This window comes from Pleurodeles waltl, chromosome 4_2, assembly GCF_031143425.1.
Source record: "Pleurodeles waltl isolate 20211129_DDA chromosome 4_2, aPleWal1.hap1.20221129, whole genome shotgun sequence".
Taxonomy (NCBI): domain Eukaryota; kingdom Metazoa; phylum Chordata; class Amphibia; order Caudata; family Salamandridae; genus Pleurodeles; species Pleurodeles waltl.
Genome location: NC_090443.1, coordinates 518,232,183 through 518,256,477, shown reverse-complemented (window position 1 = coordinate 518,256,477; position 24,295 = coordinate 518,232,183). Strand labels below are relative to the sequence as shown.

Sequence of the window (24,295 nt, the reverse complement as noted above, 5' to 3'; positions counted from 1 at the left end):
TTTTCAAAAACTGATTCCAGCCACCGGGATGCATCCAGGTGGAACCCTTGGGTTACCTTTATAGATCATCTGTTCTCAGGCGGGTTAACAGGGAACAAGCTACCTCCTGTTACACTACAATAAGCCCAAGGTTTAACATCCCCACTAGGATGCCTTTGAGCCCCTAACCACCTTAAAATATATTGACTGACACCATCATAAAATGTCCTTCATTGCTGAGGCATCCGAATCTCTAGGTGCACCTTTGGAATCATTTATTACTCCCTCCAATAGGGAATCATGCTGGTCCAATCTCATCAGTCATGAATCCAATTGTGATTCATTTAAAAATTCTCAACCTATCATACCTGTTCCCCCCTGTGTGTCTCCAAGGTGTGGGATAGGGAGGTCATCAAGGGTGGTAGCGATCCCAGTGATGGGATAGAGAAGTCTGCCAGGGTCTCTCCAGCTACAGGATATAGTAATAAAGGGTACCCTGGTGAGGGGTCTCAGGTCACTGAAGTGGCAAGTGGGCCCATACAAAATGCTAGTGGTTGTTCATTTAGGGAGCCAGCTCCATGAAAGTCTGTCCTTTCTGATACTCAGTCACCTCAATGTGAGATCAGAGAGTCATTCTGTAAACCCCAAAGGAGAAGGCGGGTAGATCACTGTGCCTTACCTATACTCTTGGTTCAAACGTGTCCTTTGGCTTGAAGGGATGAACATCTGGGATTGAGCATTCATGCTGAATTACAATCAGAATATCCTATCACTGCTGCTAAAATTTGGTCTTGGAATGTAGCGGGATTATCATCTTAACTTGATAATCCTAAAGGGGCCAAGTTTATAGACACTCACTCTGTTTGCCTGTTTCAAGAAACCTGGACCATTAGACCATTACATTGTGCAGGATACACTAGTTTTAGCAAGCAGGTTGTTTCGATCAGTAGGAGTAGATCTTCAGGGGGATTGGCAATCTGGGTCAATACTGTGCTAACCTGTGGTGTCAAAGAAATCCATGTACCCTCTCCCGACATCCTTTGTGTCTCATTGACTACCCCAACCCAAACAGTTTACTTTTATAATGTATTTCTGAGGCCAGGTGGAACTTATTATGAGTCCTCTATTATTGAATTGTTAAACTCACATATGACATCAGCCCTGGAGGGAGTCCTGAAGTTTGTAAGCCATCACCTTAGAAGAAGACAATGGCCCTCATTCTGACCTTGGCGGGCGGCGGAGGCCGCCCGCCAAAGTCCCGCCGTCAGGTTACCGTTCCGCGGTCGAAAGACCGTGGCGGTAATTCTGACATTCCCGCTGGGCTGGCGGGCGGCTGCCTTCAGGCCGCCCGCCAGCCCAGCGGGAAAGAGGCTTCCACGATGAAGCCGGCTCGGAATCGAGCCGGCGGAGTGGAAGCTGTGCGACGGGTGCAGTTGCACCCGTCGCGTATTTCACTGTCTGCGCAGCAGACAGTGAAATACATTTAGGGGCCCTCTTACGGGGGCCCCTGCAGTGCCCATGCCAGTGGCATGGGCACTGCAGGGGCCCCCAGGGGCCCCGCGACCCCCCCTACCGCCATCCGGTTCCCGGCGGGCGGACCGCCGGGAACTGGATGGCGGTAGGGGGGGTCGGAATCCCCTCGGCGGCGCAGCTAGCTGCGCCGCCTTGGAGGATTCCAATGGGCGGTGGTACACTGGCGGGAGCCCGCCAGTGTTGCCGGTCCGACCGCGGCTTTACCGCCGCGGTCGGAATGCCCATTGGAGCACCGCCGGCCTGTCGGCGGTGCTCCCGCGGTACTCCAACCCGGCGGTCATGGACCGCCAGGGTTGGAATGACCACCAATGTCTGGTGCATTCCCAAGCTGCATTTGGCACCTGTAAAGTGAACACCCTTGGCTTTACAAATTAATGCCCTCACCCTGAAACAGGGCCTTCGAGCTGGGAACAGCCCAACGAGGTCTGATAGTGAAGGGAAGCATACTTTTAATTGTGTCCCTGCTACAAGCCTTTTTGATTATATTCCAGTGGGTGTAAGGGTTTGGCCCCTTTTGATTGATTTAACAGTTTTTCCACAAAGTGACCAAAATGCTCTGCTCCTTCAGGTTGACCTCCTTGCCCTATGTAGGAAGGCTAGCACTGGAGAGCCATTTGATTGCAGACTGGAAGTGACTAGCAATATGCGCAGAGTGAAATGGGCTAGTATGGCAGATTTGGAGGAATTGTTGGGGAAAATCTATACAAGCAGTATTGGGGACCTCATTGAGGTGGGATAACAGTCAGGGGGATGGCTAGAAATCTGGAATATGATTTTCTCCATCCACAATAATTTGTTTACTGGGCTAAAGGATTGCTCCTTTGTTGCTTTTAGAATGAGGGCTTTGTATTCCCCATATATTATGCATGCAAGGAAGTTAGCTTTGCTCCTTTTTCTGCAATCAAAGAGCAGTATAGGGGGGAAATCAAAGCTCAGAGGGACCTTAACAAATAGACCATTAAAACCAGCTTAAACAGATTAGGAAACAGTGAGGTGGGAGGACTTGCTCACTGCAGCCAGAAACAGGGACCAGCGTACTTTCTGGAACCTGGCCTAGACGGGATGCAAAGGGGGTGCCCATCCCGTGGAGTCTAATGTTCCAGCAGCACACTGGGTTACCCACTTTTCCTCCCCATACTCATTGAAAGGAGATGCAAGCCTCTCCCTGCAATCCCTCTTGGATGGAAAACCTGGGGGGATTGAACCTATTAGTATTAAGAACCCTAACCCAATTTAATTAGAAGAAGTAAGGGTGGCAATTGCAAAGATAGCTCCTCATAAAGCACCCTTGTTGACTAAAGTCCCAGGGGATTTTTATTTGGGCAGACGTCTGGGACCCTATTGTACCTTAATATTTAATACTATTATGGAAGGAGCACCAACCCCTTCAAAGTGGGCAGGGCAGAGATTATACCCATCCACAAGAAGGGTTCCCAATCTGATCCATGTAACTATAGGCCAATAAGCCTAATTGAGTGCTCCCAAAAACTCCTTAGCACTCTACTCCTTTACCGGTTGCAAACCTGGATGGGAGAGAAAGAAATGTCGACACCCTTCTAGGCAGTATTCAGGGGGGGGGGGCGGTATAAGTACAATGGATCAGGTCTTCCGTTTTCAGTTAATAGTTTGGAAAACAGAGGTCTTGGGTGGTGGTTGTTTACATATTTCTTTTGATGATCTGCAATCAGCATCTGATTTAGTGCCCGAATCAAGTTATGGCAGGTTTTGGCAGACATGGGGGTCCCTACTGACCTTTTGACCATCAAAATCAGACTCCACAGACACACCTTTGTACATGTGTGCTGTGGACTTTCCGGTGATCTGACAGACCCCTTTCTGTGGATCGAGAGGGAAAGCAACACTGTTTTTTTGCGCCATCCTTCTTTTCACCTTATGTCAATGATCTGATTTCCTTTTTGAATAATTGTGATGGGGATGCTCCCAGGTTGGCCGACACTAATATTCCCACATTAGTGTTAGTGGATGATACTCTCTTAACATCAAAAACGCCAATAGGTTACAAAACATTATAAGTTATTTTGAGAAATTTTGTAATCAAAGGGGACTAGAAATAAACATTGATGAAACAAAATGTATGAATTTAAATCCAGGTCACCTTGCTAGACCAAATCCTAAACTTATTGGTGTCCCCTAAGATCATCTGCATGTTTTTGACTATATTGGGCTGACCCTTACGGAAGATTTAGATTTGCGCTGTAATATTGAAAAATGTAGGTTAAAATTGATGCAACACATTGGGGCACTACTAAGAGCCCAACAAAGCTCCTACTTCCATCCAATTAATCCTGCAATCCAAATTTAGAAATTGCAAGCTCTGGGAGCTGGCCTTTATGGGGCTGAGCTTTGGGGGTTTAAGAATATGTCAAAACTGTTACTCACTGAGAATCGCTTTCTACGCCAGTTAGTGGAGCTCCTTGATAGCACACCATTGCTACCACTTAGGCTTGACCTGGGCATTAAACCAATCTCAGAGTAGGGGGATTAGGCCCATTCTTTACTGGAGACGAATTTGGGCCACACCCAAGTTACATTCATATCGACAGGGCCTCAAAGAAGTCTTAGGAATCCCTGGTTCAGGAAGTATTCCCTGGATTAGCTATGTTAAAGACACTGTAGTAGAGTTGGGATGTGGTGACATGTGGACTGAGCAGGAGGCTGCTCCTGTAGCTGGCAAAAGTTTGCTAAAAAGAAAGTATTGGCAGCATAAACAGGGCCAAATGTTGGCATTTTCCTCATATGACACTCTAACTATTTTCTTTCTCCAGCTTAAGGAAATTTATAACCTGGATACATTTTCAGGTGAAATCAAACCAACCATAGCTCAAACACTGTACTTGCAGTTTATATACAGCACATTACCGACTGCCACCTTTACTGACAAATGGGCTACAAAAATGGGTTCAGTTGGGAGTTTCTGTCCTATTTGTGGAGCGGAGAGGGAGACAGAAGAGCATGTCTTATTTTGTGCCAGGCATACTTAAAGTTCAGAAAAAAGTAGATAATCCCCGTTTGCCAGCTATTAGGTGTCAGGGAACACCAAATTGCCCAGGCTATTTTAAAGACTGATACCAGACAATGTTTGGTCTTTGTTGTAGCACGCTTTCTGATAGCTATGTGGAAGACCAGACTGAGGGCGTGCCCATAAATGTCTGTTTTGATATTTTAGCTGTTTATGTTTTAACAATGTGTATCCCATTTCTGTTTTTAGAGGGAAGGGGAGAGGGTGTATTTATGTGCTATCAGAAGTTTATTTATTTTTAGTAATTTTAATTTTAATAATATTTTAACTATAGTTTTATTGTTTTTTATTTAACATTGATTAGAACATTGGAATATTGCGAGCTCCATTCGAGACAATGGAGTGCTCAGGGCTTTTACTGGCTGGTAAAAGCCCGGAGCGTCAACATTCCAAATTCCTTTGTTCACAGCAATAGCTGTGAACAAAGGCCTCATGGAGCCGGAGGGGATTTCAAGAATGTTTTAATAGCATTATAGCCCTTCATAACTGCGCTATACCGTCAATTTAACTCCTGCTCCTTTGACCCTGGAGCGGGCCTTTAATGGCCGGTATAGCATTCTATGGCAGGCCCTAAGACAATATTATTCCACCTGAAGTACTTGTATTTTATTTTTGTGCTTGTATTTTTATTGCATATTTCTGAAATAAAGTATTGAAAGCAAAGGAAAAGGTAGTGAGTCTGCTCTCTTCTAGGTCAGGAAAAGGTATCCCCTCTAACTACTATGGAACACCAATTGAAAGCACAATTGAAAGTCACAGAACATCCATGTCTCACACCCTCAGTCCACAGCAAATTCTGTTGCGCATTTGCCTGAAGCTGATAACTTCCTAAATTCCCATCCCAACACAATTAGGAACACGTCTGCTTGTCAATGAGAGTCCCATTTTCCTGGTACGCCAGGTAAAGGAGACTCCTTTATTTATCACTTCCCCATTTCTGTTGGAAACTTTTCTTGTTAACCATAGGATAGCAAGTTGTCATCATTATGACGTGAATATCATATAAATGTACATTTATTGGTTATTTATTTACTCCCATCCAACTATATGTTAATTCTAAATGTGCACAGAAACATTTAACTACGATAATGCATAAAGGTGAAACACACGAGTTAATGAGTTAAGGCACAAGTTGAATATACAGAATATATATTATAACATATGAATACAGTATATATTGAGGGTAGAGTCTAAATTACGCTGCTCCACCCCTCCCCTGCAAAGTCAGAGCCCTGAAACTATAGAGGGCTGGGGACAGGGTGAGTAAAGCAGGTGGCCTCGTTAAGGGCCAGGTGTTGGCACCTCATTCCTAGTGTTTTTAGGCCTTGATGGTGGTGGCGGTTGGGTTTGTGTTTTCATTGGCCTCCTTCCCCAGACGAAAAAAACATAGGGGCATATTTACAAGCCCCTTTGAGCCACCGGAGGCACACACTGCAGGGCCATATTTACAAGGCCACGTAAAGCTACACTGCATTGCTTTTCAAGGGCTTGTAAATATTGACTGAGTCAACGCAGAGAGGCATGCTAGGGGTGTTACGGTGTGTGTTCCAACGTAACACCCATGGCATTTGACACATTCACAGATTTAAGAGATTTCATAAACCTGGGAATGGGTCAAAAGTCAACGCCTCCCCAGGGGAGTCGCAATGAGGAGAAATACCTTTATTTCCCCTCGGTTTTCCTTTTTCTATGTGTGCTGCAATCTCTCTTGATTTTTTTTGTTCAGGAAGGTGTCCCTTCCTACACAAAAACAATCATACCTACAACCCAGACACCGTAGGCGCATGGCAGCTAGTTGTGCGCTAGTGCTGTGGGAGAGGACAGAAATGCACCATATCCCATAGATATAGTTCATTCCTGCCCTTTTCTTTTGATGCAGGGCAGCACAGATAAAGGCTTTCAGGACTGCCCTGCACCAAAAAAATTAAATATGCCCCAGATAATGTACCATTATCATCAGAGCTGTCCACACTGGAACTGGGTGGGGACTTGGTTTGAGTTCCGGCCTCAGTTCAACCTCCTGTGATTCTGGACAAATCACTTAGGGGGTTGGTCAACGACCGCGGGAGCACCGCCAACAGTCTGGCGGTGCTCCCAAGGGCATTCTGACCGCGGCGGTATGGCCGCGGTCAGAAACGGAAAACCGGCGGTGTCCCGCCGGTTTTCCGCTGCCCTGAGGAATGGGGATTCCGACCCCCTCACCGCCATCCTGTTCCTGGCGGTTTTGACCGCCAGGAACAGGATGGCGGTGAGGGGTGTTGTGGGGCCCCTGGGGGCCCCTGCAGTGCCCATGCCAATGGCATGGACACTGCAGGGGCCCCCGTAACAGGGCCCCACAAAGATTTTCAGTGTCTGCCATGCAGACACTGAAAATCGCGACGGGTGCAACTGCACCCGTCGCACCCTTCCCACTCCGCCGGCTCCGCGGGAAACACAGAATAACCGCGGCGGTCTTCTGACCGCGTAGCGGTATTCTGTTGGGGGAACTTTGGCGGGCGGCCTCCGCCGCCCGTCAAAGTTGGAATCACCCCCTTAATCTCTCTAGCTAAAATAAAAATTCATTTGATCCTGTATAATGTAACTAGTGCTCATGTAAAATTGCCCCAGTGCCATTACACCGAGTTCTCACTCTACTACAAAAAAATAATAAAATAAACAGCCACATTATGTAAAGGCCGGGACATGATAATTAAAAAAATCTTTATTCCTTTTTAACATGGCTTTTCTGCCTTTGTTTAGTTTAACTGTCTGTCACAGAGAATTAAGGCAGCTTTAGAACACATTTTACTTTGCTTTTGCCTTACGTAAACTGTTTAAAGTACCGACGGGTCAGAGTTAAGAAATACTGGCTTTGTGTGATTTTCTTCAGTTTCGTACCGTCAATTACATTAAAAAAACGGTCATGCTGGTGAAAAACCATGGAGGTGTTAGAGCGTCTGACCTTAATAAGTAAACTTACAGGGGGACGCGAATAGGTCGATAAACCTTTCGACTCGCAATTAAGAAGTTCCCACCATAACTCCAATACAGGCAAATCAATAATCAATCAATAACATCAATAATCAATGATAATCAATAGCATTTATAACCAATGGAGTCAGTAATTGTCACATACCATGACCTCCCAGTCATGAGTAACCACACCCTTTAGTAAAAATTAGAATATTTATTTCCCTATATTAACAATGCTAATGTCACGTAAGAGAATCTCAAAATCAAATGATACACATACAGAAACAACACTGGCTGTACAAATCTGCAAAACAAACGTAATCTAATTAAAGCTTGAACTATTACACATTCTAAGGTTACAGTGCAAATGAATAACAAGAATAATTGTGCAAACAATATCACATACGTTTAGATTCAGCAAAGAAAAGCATCAAATGTTATTCCTATCGCAGACTTTCATTAGTGAGAATCCTTAGCTAACACCATATTAGCATCAGCATGTTGGGCTTCATGCAAAACAACTTAGCAAACACAAATTTGGAAAACATCTAACTATGGCTCCATCAAAACAGTGCAGTTGGTACCTAGAAAGAAAAAGCAAACATACACCGCAAGTCACATTTAGAATTCATATACCTCTCCTCAATTTGGATCGGCAAGCTAAGGTAGTTTTCATAAGCAGGACATCCGTTCAGTCAGCAAGGCATCAGGATTCAGCCTCAAAATTCAGAAAACGCAAAGTCTGAAAGCAGTAAAGTTAAGCACGTCTCTTGTCAAGACGCTCAAGAAAGTAACGACCTTTCGGCCAGCAAGAAATTGAGCAAATGTCTGTCTTCCCTTCATGCAGTCCAGCTAAGTTAGATTTCCTAAAACTACTTCCCAAGTCCCTACTGGTCAAGGGATCGCATGTTCCCACTTTGTCCAATAAAACTAAAACTTCAAATCTATGAATTCTACACTACTGCATTCACATGTCGCTGATTGGCTTCTCTTGCAATGTCCTCATCATCCAGCTCATCAGGTAAAAATATGTTGCATCTTATACTCCAGTCAGTGTCTCCATTGTTCTCCAGAGAAAGTCAGTCTTGCACATATTAGACTCATACTGTTACATTTAGGAAGAACAGTATCTTCTAGCAATCGGTTCTCATCAGAAAGACTTTTAGCTACGAGCACATTTAGACAGTACAGTGGCAAATCACAATGTAACTCTCTGAACAACCATTTTATTAAACGTTAAGAAATACAGCTTGACATGAGGCCGTGCAACTAAGCCAAGACCTCCGCTAAGTTAGGGCCTACAACCAATAAAGCTAACAAATAATGTATAACACTTAATATGACATATTACTACATTAATCTAACATATACACAACATTTCATATTAATAAACCATTAATAAGTATATTTCACGAACATTGACGGCCACTCACGCTGATCACATTTCCAAATACGTGCATTATTTTTCTACGTTATTACATTTTCTACACAAAACCATTACTCATAGTACAAGAACACTCCTAAATAATTTTTATTCAACACCTGCGCTAGCAGAGGCGGCAACCATAGCCAGATCAGGTGTTATGGCACTTGGGCTATTTTATTTCTCTTCGCCTCCCCAGACAAAATGCAGTGCTTTCTTGTTGTACCAGTTGCCTGCCCTATACGCTTTAAAATATTTATTTTACCAAACATTTCATTAAAAAATGAGCCAAATGAGACTAACTAAATAGTGATCCATGAAAAGGAGGATATGGAAATATAGGCCACTGTTTTTGGGAGTGCCGGGGCCTAATTGTGATCCTAATCTCACCCTGTTTTTGACTAATTTACCAGCTTGCAGCGGCCAAGGCTTCATCACCTAATAATCTAGATTTTCCTTGCGATAACCAATCGTAATGGTATAAACCAAGGCTTTCAGGCCCATATTTATACTTTTTGACGCCATTCCTACGCACCATGCGGGTGCCTTATTTAAGGGATGACGCTAGCCGGTGCTGCGGACTGGGCTGAGTAAAAAAAAATGACTCAAACCAGGCAGCGCTGGCGTGGGGGAAAATGGGGGTTGTGCGTTAAAAAATGGCACAAGTCAGGTTTGAGGCAAAAATCATGCCTCAAACCGGACTTGTGCCATTTTTTGTCACACAACCCCCATTGAAATGACTCCTGTCTTAGCAAAGACAGGAGTCATGCCCCCTTGCCCAATGGCCATGCCCAGGGGACTTCTGTCCCCTGGGCATGGTCATTGGGCACAGTGGCATGTAGGGGGGCCCAAATTATGCCCCCCCCCATGCCACTTAAAAAAATACTTACCTCAACTTACCTGTACTTACCTGGGATGGGTCCCCCCATCCTTGGGTGTTCTCCAGGGGTGGGCGAGGGTGGCAGGGGGTGTCCCTGGGGGCAGGGAAGGGCACCTCTGGACTCCTTTCATGGTCAGAGACCATGGAATTGAGCCCACAGGTCCCTTAACGACTGCCCTGACCCAGGCGTTAAAAAACGGGGCACATCAGGCTGTGCGCCGTTTTGTAAGGCCTGCCCCCTCCTGTGCGTCAAAATGACGTGGAGTATAAATAAGGCGCACAGGCCTTAAAGTCATTTTTTGGGCAGGAACGCCTACCTTGCACGTCATTAACGCAAGGCAGTTTTGCGCATCCAAAAAATGACGCACACTGAGGAATTTTGACGTCCTCGGGCATCAAAGTTTAAATATGGTGCACGGTTTGCGCCGAATGTGCGCACATTCGGCGCAAACAGAGTATAAACATGCCCCTCAGTCTAGCTTCTAGCCCAAGACTTTCACCAGCAGGTCACTTGGATTTTTCTTCTGCTCGACTACATCAACAATTACCATTATCTGCGGCCAAGTATGTTCCTTTTGTTTTGTCCACCGATTTTAACAATAGTATTAATCATCTTGTGATGAACTATGCCCTATCCCATAAGAACGTAGCTCCAGTTGCTTCCTCTAATACAAATAATGCTTCAACCCGAAATAGCTGTAAGCTATGTAGATTTATGCTAAAGTATGATGTATCAACTGTAAAAAGATCTATATTTCTCTGTGAGTATTGTCTCTTATTGAGGTATCATTGTTTCTTTTATATTTCTAGGTTTGGCTTGTCAGACACTTTACAAACTGATTACGTTGTCTATATGGATGAGCTCACATCCTTCTTCGGAGCAAAGGTGAACCTTCTCTACCTCTTCTTGACAGACCCAAGACTGGCCTGGGAGTTTTTTTTTGGACCTGCCACTCCCTACCAGTTCCGCCTGACTGGACCGGACAAGTGGGATGGAGCCAGAAATGCAATACTGGGCCAATGGGAGCGAACAGACCGAGCCACCAGATCACGAGCCGTGCCCAAGTCTAACAAAATGAAAATATTCCCATTTCTCCAAGTTCTTTTCTTGTCACTTCTTGTAGCTGCTGTTTTTCTGCTGTGGGAATAATGGTTGACTACGTACAGTCAGAAGGGGATGATTGGCATTCCTCTTCCATGCCATACTCTCTAGACCCTTCTATGACCTGAGGAGCAAGTCCACCTCTTTTACTGTCACTACTTCAGTCAATATTCCATTGGGCCCAGCACCAATAGTGTGATTACAAGATTAGGTGCCTTCATTCTAAAAGAAAATGTCCAAGCAAGCGCCTTACATTTTTGCAATAGAAATCTACTGAGGAGAGGTTAGCACAATCATTTGACTCAGAGGTAAAACATATTTGATCAGTTTTGTGTACTTTTCATTGATCCACGGAAAAATAAGTCTAAAATTCTAATGTAGTCTATGACTCAGTACAGGGCACAGTAGCATGGTAAATTTTTGTAATAAAAAAGTTGAGTGATTATGCTAAGATCACCATTTTAAAAAGTTTCTAGGTTAGGCTAGGATTGTGACATATAGTTTATGATTTTATTTGGGGACTTTTTGTTTCGAACCTATAGATATATTTTACCTTGAAAACTTGCAGTCGCCCGCCGTGATGTGCTAGTACCCGACAAAAAATATTGTTTAACATATTTTTTCCAGAACACCAGATTCATATCTTCTATCTGCAGAGAGACTGATTCTGGTTTTCTTAATTTTCAAAATGTAAGGACAATTTTCTGAACATATGACGACGAATTTGGTTTAGTGAAGCTTGTCCCTCGTTGCAAACCTATGTTCCTGTTCATGTTGTTAAACAAATAAAAGGTATCACATGCTGATTTTTGTCTTTTTTGATATTTTTCTTTCAGCTAATAGAATGGAAAATACGTTCTGTAGTTTTGAGCTGCAAAGAAATAAGCGTTAGCACATCTAATAGGCCCACTCTGAGTTGAAGATTCTTGATTTTTGAATGTGCAAAAGATGGCGACTGAGCATTTTGTATGTTTTCTTTTATGAACTCCTCAACATACATTTGAATGGTGCCAAAATAAAATTGTGGAAGGAAGATACATTGTATAAATGTATTTTTCCCCATATTTGTTCTTTCAGGATAGACGTGTACTAGAAGTAGCGCAATTCAGAGTAGTGTAGGAGTTGTGAAAATACTCATAGAAAGTCAATTGAAGCTCGGCAGATCTTTTTATTTGTTAGAAAATGATGGTATGAATGCAAAATTCCGTCAGGCCCCCAGTTCCTGTACCTCAGTTATAGATGAGGGAACGCTGGGTTCCATCAGCAAAAGCCTTAGATGGATCTGCCAGGGCAAGCCTATCCACTACAGGACCATCAGAACTTACTGGTAGTTGGCCCATCCAGTTTAGGGTGTTTCAAATATCACTAGATTTCCCTACCTGGGACCAAAAAGGGTTCTTGATAAAGAAATCACACAGCGCCTCCCACATGCAGGGAGAAAACTCCCATTGTGTCAGGGTCATTGTTATTTTGTTTTATAAGAACAAACTCTCACTTTGGGGGGTTGTTCTTACTAGAACAAATTACTTCACAGATTAGGTGGATCAAACATAGGAGCATATTTATTCTCTGTTTGCGCTGAATTAGCGTAATTTTTTTTACGCTAATTCAGGGCAAACTTTACTCCATATTTATATTTATATTTTGGCGCTAGACATGTCTTGAGCCAAAATATTGGAGTTAAAGTAATTTTTTTGCCTGTGAGAAAAACTACTTTTGCATCAATGAGATGCAAGGTAGGTGCTCCTGAGCAAAAGATGACAATATGGCCTCAGCGGCATATTTATCCCCGTGCTAAAATCAAGCACGGGGGATGGGGGGCTTAAATAATGGCGCTAAGCTTGTTTAGCGCCATTATTTAACGCATGGGTCAGGGCAGGAGTTGGGGGACCTAAAGGCCTTTTTCCATGGTCAGAGACCACGGAAAGAGCCCACAGATGCCCTTCCCTAGCCCCAGGGACACCCACACCAGAGGGACAGTGGAGGATGGGGGACCCCATCCCAGGTAAGTAAAGTTGAGTAGAGGTAAGTATTTTATTTTATTTTTTGTAATGTCATGGGGGGGCCTAACTTGGGCCCCCCCTATGTGGCATTGGTCCCAATGGCCATGCCCAGGGGACATATGTCACCTGGACATGGCCATTGGCGTGGTGGGCATGACTCCTGTCTTAACTACGACAGGAGTCATGTCGATGGGGTTTTAACATCAGAAAACGACGCAGGTCTGGTTAGAGGCATTATTTATGCCTCTGCCCATACTAGCGTCATCCTTTGATGCTAAACCCCCTGTTCCTCCTTCGCCACTCCCACCCGGCTAACATTCTTTTTTTATGATACAAGCCGGGCCTTAATGCCGGCTACTGCTAGAGCAGGTGTTTTAATAAAAATAATAATGAATATTCATGTATTCTGAATAATGGATTTGCGTAGAAAATGTAATAATCCAGAGAAAAGTAATTAACATATTTGAAAATATGACCACATGAGTGGCCGGCAATATTCACAAAGTGTACTTATTAATGGCTTATTAATATGAAATATGAAGCTTATGTTTTATTAATGTAGTAATATGTATTATTAAGGGTTATGCAATTATCTCTTAGCTTTATTAATTGTAGGCCTTAATTTAGCGGAGGCCTTGGCCTAGCTGCATGGCCTAATGTCAAGCTGTATTTCTTAGGCGTTTAATAAAAGTTTGCTTAGAGAGTTAAATTATGATTTTCCACTGTGCTGTCCAAATGTGCTCGTAGCTAAAAGTCTTTCTCATGAGAACTGCTTGCTAGAAGATGCTGTTCTTACTAATGCATCATTGTAAATGTAATGTGTGTAAGACTGGTTTTCTCAGGAGAGAACAATGACCATACTAAATGGAGTATAAGCTACAAAAATATTGTTACCTGGTGAGCCGGATGATGAGAAAGGGAGAAGAGGAGCCAATCATCGGCATTTGATTCTTTGCTTGCAAAATAAAAGTTTCACAAAAAAAGCTACTAGGAAAAAAATGTTTTGCTAAACTACTGAAACTTTAGAGTCCATTTCTTTGGAGCATCATTTAGTAAACTGTGTTGATGCATGCTAAAATAGTCATTTTTAACAAGATTATGGGACACATGAAAATAAACAAGCATTGGCAAAGCCAATAGGTATGACACTGGTGGTCAGCCTTTTGGTTTTGTCAATGCATGTCTTGTTTTGACATGGTTTTAGCAAACCTTTACTGTTGTGGGAGCTGCGGGCCCACACCATTATAGCAAACATTGGCCAAAAAAATAAATATTTATTGGTCTCAAAAAGCACACATTTCTCAGTAGTCCCTGGCTCTGAACAAAACTACTTTGTGTGCAGATATGCTCCTTGTGAAAAATTCTGTCACTTTTTCTGAGGCCAGCCGATCGACAGACAATTACATAGAATTTTAGGAAAAACAAAAAGGACTTAATATCAGACCTACTTAGGGGCCCAATTCTTAAAGAAAGTCACAAAAGTGCATCGATGGGCTATGTCCTTGCGTTAATGCAAATGTATGGCTTTCATGAAATCACAAAATCTTTTTTTTTTTTTTTTTTTACATAACATATTTATACATTGTAGGTTCCCACATATTATAATGACTTGCTCATTCGTGATTTTGTTGCTTATGTTTACATATGCTTAGTCATATAACAGATTCATACCTTGAGATAAACATTGTCCTTGTCACTATTGTACATTATAGATGGGCAATCCTTGCTAAAGTTTCTCCCTTATGAATTCTCTCACACATGTCCGGGGAACACAGTATCTCATCTTTAGATGTTTTACCTTATGTGAATTAGTAGAAAAAGACTATTTTATCCTGCTAACAATTGAGATGGATATCTTCATCCAGGAACCCGATCTGAAGGACAAGACACTGCTTGACATCAGTGAGCATTTTAGGGACAGCTATGCGCTGCTCAGGCAGATTCTTCATTCAGCCTACAGGGGTGTGGAATTTAACAAAATATCTACATGTCCGTGGAACAGGCTGCATCATAAATCTACTTGTCCTTGCTAGTAGACAGGGTTTTGTGTAAAAAACCAAGTGTGGTTGCATGGGAACGCCTATCTACTGTCGCTTGGGTTCTCATTATCCTAACGAGACTACTGGATTTGGGCAGCAGAATCACCTGTACTGCGGGGGTCTGAGTCTGAACCTACACCAGGTGCCACCTGTCGGCCTAATAGGGGTTTTGTTTCGGCTAACTAGCAGTGCCTCATCTCTACCCAAGAGCAGGGATTATTGGGCAACCGGGCGCATGACACAAATGACTCCTCAGGGAAATCGTGGTCATTCAGATCTCATCCGTTTCTCTCAGTTACCATTAGTCTCACATATGCAAGGACAATCAGAGGCAGAGTATAGTTCAATAAGGTTTATTGAAGTAACTGCATCTTAGATAATAAAGCATGTATTGCAATAACTAGGACGATGAAGCACAACAAGATTAAAACTGTGACAAGGAGAGTGAAACATAAAAATAACGCTACCATATTGTCACTAAGATCGTTAGGAGTAGTTCCTACCTAGGCTATGTTAGAGCACAGCATGTTCAGCTCTAATTCTGCCCTTCTGGTTCCCCGTGGGAAGACATCATCCCTCATACCTGAGCAAGAGGCCTGTAGTCTACTCAAGCAGATTCAGTGAAGCACTCAGCAATCAGCATACAGTCGTGATCATCTGGCTGGAATCTCCCGCTAACGTACATGGGTCAAAGTAGTGTTTTTATGGTATGCGGTTGGGGTTGATTTTTAATTGGAATTACATGATAGGGGGAATCTGTATCCCACCCTATGTGGTTGCGATATAATGTAGGTGCCTGCACCAATGGCCAATCAATGGCATAGGATTCAGCGAGCTCATCAGGAACAAGGGGCGAGAAAGAAGGTTTGATAACCTCTTCCCCATATGGGCAAGTACGGACAAATTCAGTTGACCAATCCCTTTTGCCCAGTAGAATATCATATATGTTTACGATGCGGTCCCAAAAAATTGCGTTGATTGTGCGTTCAATGTCTCCTTCTAACTGTAATGTTACTTTGTACACCCTGTCAGGCGTGTAGACACACATGTCTGCAGTTTCAACTTGTAGGAAGTTATCAGTTGCTTTCACCTTCAGATGCTCTTGAAGATTCCGACCTACTATTGTGACCTCTGCTGCGCTGTATAGCAGAGCTAGCGCCCACGTCTTGTTCTTCAATAGAGCCCTCTTCTTGAGTGGCATGACGAATCGCAACCGCTGACACTTTTTTGTTTTTAGATTGGGGTTGATGTTGGGGAAGTTTCTCTTCTTTTTTAACAGAAACTTCTGTTGCGCGTTGCGGTTCCTGTCTCGGTTTCACCTACTCAGCTCTCCCCTCTGACCGCCCACCTCTCTCACTGCGTTTTTCTAGTGAGTCCTGAAAGGAACGAGATTGGCGTGTATCAGTATATTGATATCTGTCAGCCGTTTTAAGATTATCTCTATTTCTGAGATTATGGGGGTCATTACAACCCTGTCGGACGGTGTTAAAGGTGCGGTAATACCACAAACAGGCCTGCGGACAAAAAAAGGGAATTATGACCCTGGCGGAAACCGCCAACAAAGACAGCCACTTTAACACACCGCCCGCCACGGCGGTACAGACAAGCAGTGCGGCGGTTACCGCCAACAGACAGGCGGGAGACAATGTACCGCCCACACTATTACAACCCGCCAATCTGCCACCTTTTCCGGGGCGGATTCACCGTGGATAAAAACACGGCGGAAACAGCTTTTGCTATGGGAAAAACGCTCACCTCAACACATCCCACGAGGAACGAGGACACCATGGACCCCGAACTCCAAATACTCCCTGCGCTTGTTTTTCTGTTCCTTTACGACCAACAGCTACGTAGGCGCAGAAGATACCGGTGAGTACAGCACCTACGACACGGGGAGGGGGGAGTCAAAAGTTAGGGGGACACCCACCAAACACCCTCACCCTCGCATATCACAACATACACACCAATGCAGTCACAAAAATAACAGTAAGAACCCACAATCCCCCCAGAAGAATGAAAACACAAAGCCAAATTCGGGCAAACATTGTAATGTGCCAATATACATGTCATAAAAAATATACAGATATATCAATTTCAAAATCACTCTTATTTACACATACAATCCGAGAAGTAGTGCAGATATGTACACAACAATGTCCGTGCACCAACAGTCCAAAAATGCATGGGCGAGGCCCACAATAGATACCTGACCAAAATCGGAGAGAACACTGCCGGGGCATCAGATAGAAATAAAACAGGCACCTCAGGGGGAAGGGAAGGGGGGGCACCTCAGCCAGATGAATGCGAAGCCAGATCCACAACGGGGCTCCATGCCCATTGAAGTATCCTGGGGAGTGCAAAGCCACAGTCTCTCAAGTCTATACAGTGGGTGGGGTGCCCACTGTGCCATCCTGGGGAGTGCAAAGCCACAGTCTCTCAAGTCTCTACAGTGGGTGGGTTGCCCACTGTGCCATCCTGGGGAGTGCAAAGCCACAGTCTCTCAAGTCTCTACAGTGGGTGGGTTGCCTGCTGTGCCATCCTGGGGAGTGCAAAACCACAGTCTCTCAAGTCTCTACAGTGGGTGGGGAGCCCACTGTGCCATCCTGGGGAGTGCAAAGCCACAGTCTCTCAAGTCTCTACAGTGGGTGGTTTGCCCACTGGACCATCCTGGGGAGTGCAAAGCCACAGTCTCTCAAGTAGATTCAGGTCTCCAGTGGTTCTGGAGGGGGACTGGTGCCCAGACTGGATGAGTCTCCACGTGAAAGTACCTGTCCTGTCACTGTCCCAGCTGCACATGGGATAAGGATGCCTGATGTGGCGGTCCATTCATTCCTACACGGTGCATGCCCTGTTTAGCGGTGCTTTGCAATGGCGGTCTTTGCCCTGTTCAGCGGTGCTTTGCCATGGCGGTCTTTGCCCTGTTCAGCAGTGCTTTGCCATGGCGGTTCAGGATAGTTCAGCGGTGGTTTGCCATGGCGGTTCAGGACAGTTCAGCGGTGCTTTGCCATGGCGGTTCAGGACAGTTCAGCGGTGCTTTGCCATGGCGGTTCTGGACAGTTCAGCGGTGCTTTGACATGGCGGTCTTTGCCCTGTTCAGCGGTGCTTTGACATGGCGGTCTTTGCCCTGTTCAGCGGTGCTTTGCCATGGCGGTCTTTGCCCTATTCAGCGGTGCTTTGCCATGGCGGTTCAGGACAGTTCAGCGGTGCTTTGCCATGGCGGTTCAGGACAGTTCAGCGGTGCTTCGACATGGCGGTCTTTGCCCTGTTCAGCGGTGCTTTGACATGGCGGTCTTTGCCCTGTTCAGCGGTGCTTTGCCATGGCGGTCTTTGCCCTATTCATCGGTGCTTTGCCATGGCGGTTCAGGACAGTTCAGCGGTGCTTTGCCATGGCGATTCAGGACAGTTCAGCGGTGCTTTGCCATGGCGGTTCAGGACAGTTCAGCGGTGCTTTGCCATGGCGGTTCTGGACGGTTCAGCGGTGCATTGACATGGCGGTCTTTGCCCTGTTCAGCGGTGCTTTGACATGGCGGTTCTGATACGGACATTGGTGTGTGGCATGACGATCTCTACACTGGACATTGGTGTGTGGCATGACGATCTCTACACTGGACATTGGTCTGTGGCATGACGATCTCCACACTGGACATTGGTGTGTGGCATGACAAGCTCCACACTGGACATTGGTGTGTGGCATGACGATCTCTACACTGGACATTGGTGTGTGGCATGACGATCTCTACACTGGACATTGGAGTGTGGCATGACGATCCCTACACTGGACACTGGTGTGTGGCATGACGATCTACACACTGGACATTGGTGTGTGGCATGACGATCTCTACACTGGACATTGGTGTGTGGCATGACGATCTCCACACTGGACATTGGTGTGTGGCATGACGATCTCTACACTGGACATTGGTGTGTGGCATGACGATCTCCACACTGGACATTGGTGTGTGGCATGACGTTCCATCATTGCCCAGCGGGGCTGTGGCATCCTGGCCCCTCCTGGGCTGTGACTCCGGCGGGGGTTTCTGGACCAGTAACGATACTTGTGCCCTCCTAGGCTGTGACTCCGGCTGTGGTTTCTGGACCAATAATGATACTTGTGCCCTCCTGGGCTGTGACTCTGGTGGTGGTTTCTGGACCAGTAACGATACTTGTGCCCTCCTGGGCTGTGATTCCAGCAGTGGTTTCTGGACCAGTAACAATACTTGTGCCCTCCTGGGCTGTGACTCCGGAGGTGGTTTCTGGACCAGTAACGATACCTGTGCCCTCCTGGGCTATGACTCCGGCGGTGGTTTCTGGACCAGTAACGATACTTGTGCCCTCCTGGGCTGTGACTCCGGTGGTGGTTTCTGGACCAGTAACGATACTTGGGCCCTCCTGGGCTATGACTCCGGCGGTGGTCTCCTGACCAGTGACGACGGTGCTGGCGGTTGTGTCTGGACCGCCGGAAATGATGGCGCACTTCTCCGTCGTGACACTCACAACAGACTGGGCAGACTTCCTCTGGACCTTCCCCACCTTTGTTGGAGTTACAGCTGACTCACCAATCCCCTTCGATCCCATGTCACTTGTGGTCCCACCAGGGGTCTTAAGACGGTCCCGTCGTACACTCTCCATTTTCAGACCCTTTACAGGGGGTGGGCTGCCAGTGCCTTGGCTCCGGGTCCTACTGCCTGCCCTGGTGGACAGTGCACTCCAAAAACCTGGAACACGCACCACTGGTACTGGAGGCTTTTTGGCTGAGGCGCTAAGACGCGACTGATGAATTGGAGGGGGAGGTGGGGGCAAAAAGGTCAATTTGACAGAGGGACACTTTCTGACGAACACTGGGATGGGTAGCTGGAGGGGCTCTGGGAGTGGAGGAGGAGGAGGTGGTTGTAGGAGGTGTCACTTTAGCTGTTTTGGTTGCAGGTACTGGAGGCTGTTCTGAGGTGGATGGATGTTGGGTGAGTGATTGCCGGCGTTTGTGTAGTTTGGGAGGGGGCGTCACAGACACACTGGGAGAGGACACAGGGGACGTGTAAATGGCAGTGGAGGTGGTGAGTGCAGGTGAGCGTCTTGTGGTGCTAGGTGTCCTGGTGCGAGTCCTAGTGCCTGTAGATGTGGTGCATGCAGGTGTGTGTGTAAACGAGACTGGGAGGGAGGAGGGAGAAGAGGAGGAGGGGGACACAGTGGAGACAGTGGATGTTGCTGTGTCTGTATGTGGGTGAGGCTTGCGTGAGTGCCTGTGGTGTGTGTGGTGCTTATGTTTGCTTAAGCTACTTGTGTGTGTTGACTTGTGTGCATGCTGGTCTGTAGGTGTGCTTGGGATGGGCTGGGGTACAGGAGATTGGGTCTGGGTGGAGGAAGTTGGAGGGGGGAGGCTAGACACAGGGACAATGGCTGCCATCAGTGCTGAGGCCAGAGATTGCAGGGTTCGCTGAAGGACAGCCTGACCAGAATGAATGCCCTCCAGGAATGCATTACCGTGTTGTAACTCTCGTTCTACACCCTGGATGGCATTCACAATGGTAGACTGCCCAACAGTGAGTGACCTGAGGAGGTCAATGGCCTCCTCACTGAGGACAGCTGGGGTGACTGGGGCAGGGCCTGAGGTGCCTGGGGCGAAGGTGATGCCCACCCTCCTGGGTGAGCGGGCACGGGGCAAACGCTGAGGGGCTGCTGGGAGGGCAGTGCTGGTAGGGGGGTGGTGGCTGTACCTGTAGAAGTGGGGCGCACAGGTGGTGCCGCCACCACAGGGGAGCTCCCATCGGCGGACGAGTCCGTGTCGCTGGTTGGTGATCCGGTGGCCGACGTGAAGCTCCCCTCGCCCTCCGTCCCACTGGTGCATTCAGAGTCCGTGGTGTGGCCCTCCAGGGCCATGTGGGATGCAGCTCACTCGTGTTCCGGTGCCACTGTACCTCCGCCTGATGATGCTGATGGACAAAAGGACAGGGAGAGCAGGAAAAGGGGGGGAGACAGAAGAAAGAGAGTTTTAGTGCATGGCATTCCGCTACCTTTGGCGGACAAGACAGACGCAGCAGCCCCCTGCATTACGCTGTGCTCCTGCACTCTGCACATGCAATTTCTGGGACATGGCCTACATGGCAATGGTGGAAATCTGCGCACATGGATGCCACAGGGGCAACTATACCTCAACTTGCCACTCTGCTGATGTGGGGTTGAGTGCCACATGGCCTACATTACGGAGGGGCCTTGCCTACCTAACTCGCCCTGGCCTAGGGACACCCACAGTCCACCTCCCCCACCCAGACCCCTCCACTGCATGCAAAGTCCTCAGAATGAGGTTGTACTCACCCCCTTGTGTCTGCTGTGATGTCCTCAAGCGCCAATCCAACTCTGGGTAGGCCACCGCCAGGATCCGGAACATCAGGGGGGCCATGGTGCGACGGGCACCCCTCCCACGTTGGAAGGCCATCCCCAGCTGAGCCTCCGCCGTCTTCTTGCTGCAGCGGCAAATGTCCTCCCATCTCTTACGGCAGTGGGTGCCCCGTCTCTGGTGGGCCTCCAGGGTCCGGACCTCCTTAGCGATGGCACGCCAAATGTCCCTCTTCTGGTGGGCGCTGACCTACATGAGATGCACAAGGAAAGAGGAACAGTCATTACCAACTGCACCGTCAATGTGAGTGGCCCCCTCCCTACTCTGCCCATGTGGCCCATTCATTCCCATGCATAACTGATCTATGTACTCTGCCCCCTTCCCTCTTCCACCCAGCCCTCTCCACCCAGGGCTAGCCCATACAACGTGCTCCCTGTGTACTAACCTGTTGGTCTGGAGGACCGTAGAGTAGCGTGTACTGGGGGAGGAACCAATCCACAAGTTTCTCCGACTCCTGTGCAGTGAAGGCAGGGGCCCTTTCCCCAGACGCAGGAGCCATCGTCGCTTCCAGACCGAGGTCACAGCAGCACTAGCAGTGTAGGTCCTCTCCTGTCGAAGGTCAGGTATCTAGTGATTGAACAGATAGAAAATGCCGGTGACGTCCGTGGCGGTGACGTCCGCGGCGGTGCGCATCATCACCGCCGGCGCACCTGTTCATTGGCTCCTGGGACCCATAGGGTCCAATGTTAACCAATGCAGCATTGCGCCGCGGTCTACGACCGCCTACCGTGAAGGTGTGCAACGCCAGCGCAGTTACCCCACAATCCAATTGTCCCAGTTTAGAGGTCAGGCAACCGCCATTTCAGGGGCCCACATGGCTTCATTTACTACTGCGTCACGCATAGCTAGGCCTATACTCAACACACATACAGGAAGGGGTTTTGTCTGGTGTAGTCTTGTGTGTAACTGTGGGTAAATACCTGGAGGAATAGTGACTGGTTCTTCGCTGTTGTCCTTCTTAGGCACCGTCAGCTGGGACATATGAGAAGATGGCGGAATCCTCCGGTGTACCGACCGCTGGTGGACCTGTTGACAATGGAAGAAAGACATATCATCGTCACCTACCGGTTTGACCGTGCCACTATCCAGGAACTATGTACACAGTTGAAGCCAGACCTGATGTCACTGATCCGCCATCCGACTGGAATCCCCCCTGACGTGCAGGTGGTGTCAGTGCTCCATTTCCTTGCAAGTGGGTCTTTTCAGACAACAGTGGCCATGGCATCATGGATGTCCCAGCCTATGTTTTCCAACGTGTTGTCCAGAGTGTTGTCTGCCCTGCTGAAACACGTAAGGAGATTCATCATTTTCCCTGAGGTGAATGATTTGCCTACAGTTAAAGGTGACTTCTATGCCCTTGGACATATCCCGAACGTCATAGGTGCCATTGATGGGACCCAGGTAGCTCTGGTCCCCCCCGCAGGAGTGAACAGGTGTACAGGAACAGAAAGAATTATCATTCGATGAGTGTGCAGATGGTCTGTGTGGCAGACCAGTACATCTCGCAGGAAAATGCTATGTTCCCTGGCTCTGTGCATGACACCTACATCCTGCGGAATAGCAGCATCCCTGATGCTGGATCAACTCCAGAGGCACTGTGTATGGCTATTGGGGGACTCTGGTTACCCCAACCTGTCATGGCTATTGACCCCAGTGAGGAATCCCAGGACCAGGGCAGAGGAAGTGTACAATGATACCCATGGGCGGACTAGGAGGGTGATCGAACGCACCTTCGGCCTCCTTAAGGCCAGGTTCAGGTGCCTCCATATGACAGGTGGATCCCTATTCTACTCACTGAAGAAGGTGTGCGACATCATCATCGCCTGCTCAGTGCTCCATAATTTAGCATTGCAACAGCAGGTGCCTTTTCTGCAGGAGGATGATCCAGATGACGGTGGTGTGGCAGCTGTGGAGCCTGTGGAACGAGTGGACAGTGATGAGGATGAAGCTGAGGATGAAGAAAACAACAACAGGGAGTCAGTCATACAGCAATATTTCCAGTGACACACAGGTGAGAACATTTTCCGGTTTAACATTACATTAACTTTCACACGTCTACCTCTATCCTGTACCTCCATTTCACTCACTATTTGTTAATTGAGTTGTACCCTTCCATTTCAGTTTCACAGGTGTGGTTACCTATGTGTCAACTGCTTGCATCCTTGAAGGGCTTGTGATGTGTGACATTGGTATGTTAGCCTTACAATGGGTAACCCATTATGACACTGTAATTGATAATACAAAGTTCCAAATCATAGACTGACTCCAGATTTTTTTGGCTTTCAAGGGTGTTTATTTAAGTGCTAAAAAATTCAAGGAAGGTTGTAAAATGGGGATGGGTAATGGTGGAGGAATGTCCATGGCAGAGTCCAGTCTATTAGTCTCACAGGTGCATTGCCCATATGGGCATAGGAAGTGGAACTGGGGGAGTTCCAATCTGGACTGGGTGACAAAGTGGGACAGTGGGGGGACAATCAGGGTGGTCTTATTTCCTGGCGGTGGTCTTGCCATCTTGCTCTGTCCTGTTCCTGAATCTCAGGGCCCGCTTGCGTGGTGGTTGTCCGTCTGCAGGGGATGGGGTGCTGGTGTGTTGGTCCTGTGGCGGGGTGTCCTGTCCACTAGCGCCGGCGGAGGTGGTGGCCAGTTCGTCGTCCTGGCTAGTGTCAGGGGCCCCTTGGAGTGCCACAGTGTCCCTCAAGGTCTTTTGAATGTCCGTCAGCACCCCTACGATGGTGCCCAGGGCGGAGCTGATGGTCCTGAGCTCCTCCCTGAACCCCAAATACAGTTCGTCCTGCAAACGCAGGGTCTCCTGCAACTTGTCCAGGACCGTCGCCATCGTCTCCTGGGAGTGGTGGTATGCTCCCATGATGGAGGAGAGGGCCTCGTGGAGAGTTGGTTCCCTTGGCCTGTCCTCCCTCTGTCGCACAGCAGCCCTCCCAGTTCCCCTATGTTC

The 24,295-nt window shown here is 47.2% G+C and overlaps 1 protein-coding gene across 1 annotated transcript in view; it reads left to right on the top strand.

Moving 5' to 3' along the window:
- The window catches only part of LOC138293036 (flavin-containing monooxygenase 3-like), a 360,876-nt gene extending 349,174 nt beyond the window's left edge, over positions 1 to 11,702 (top strand). The window contains exon 9 of the mRNA XM_069232018.1: positions 10,618 to 11,702. Within this exon, the coding sequence (XP_069088119.1) occupies positions 10,618 to 10,957 (340 nt within the window). The 3' untranslated portion in view covers positions 10,958 to 11,702. The remainder of the gene's footprint in view (positions 1 to 10,617) is intronic.
- Positions 11,703 to 24,295: the final 12,593 nt, after the last annotated feature.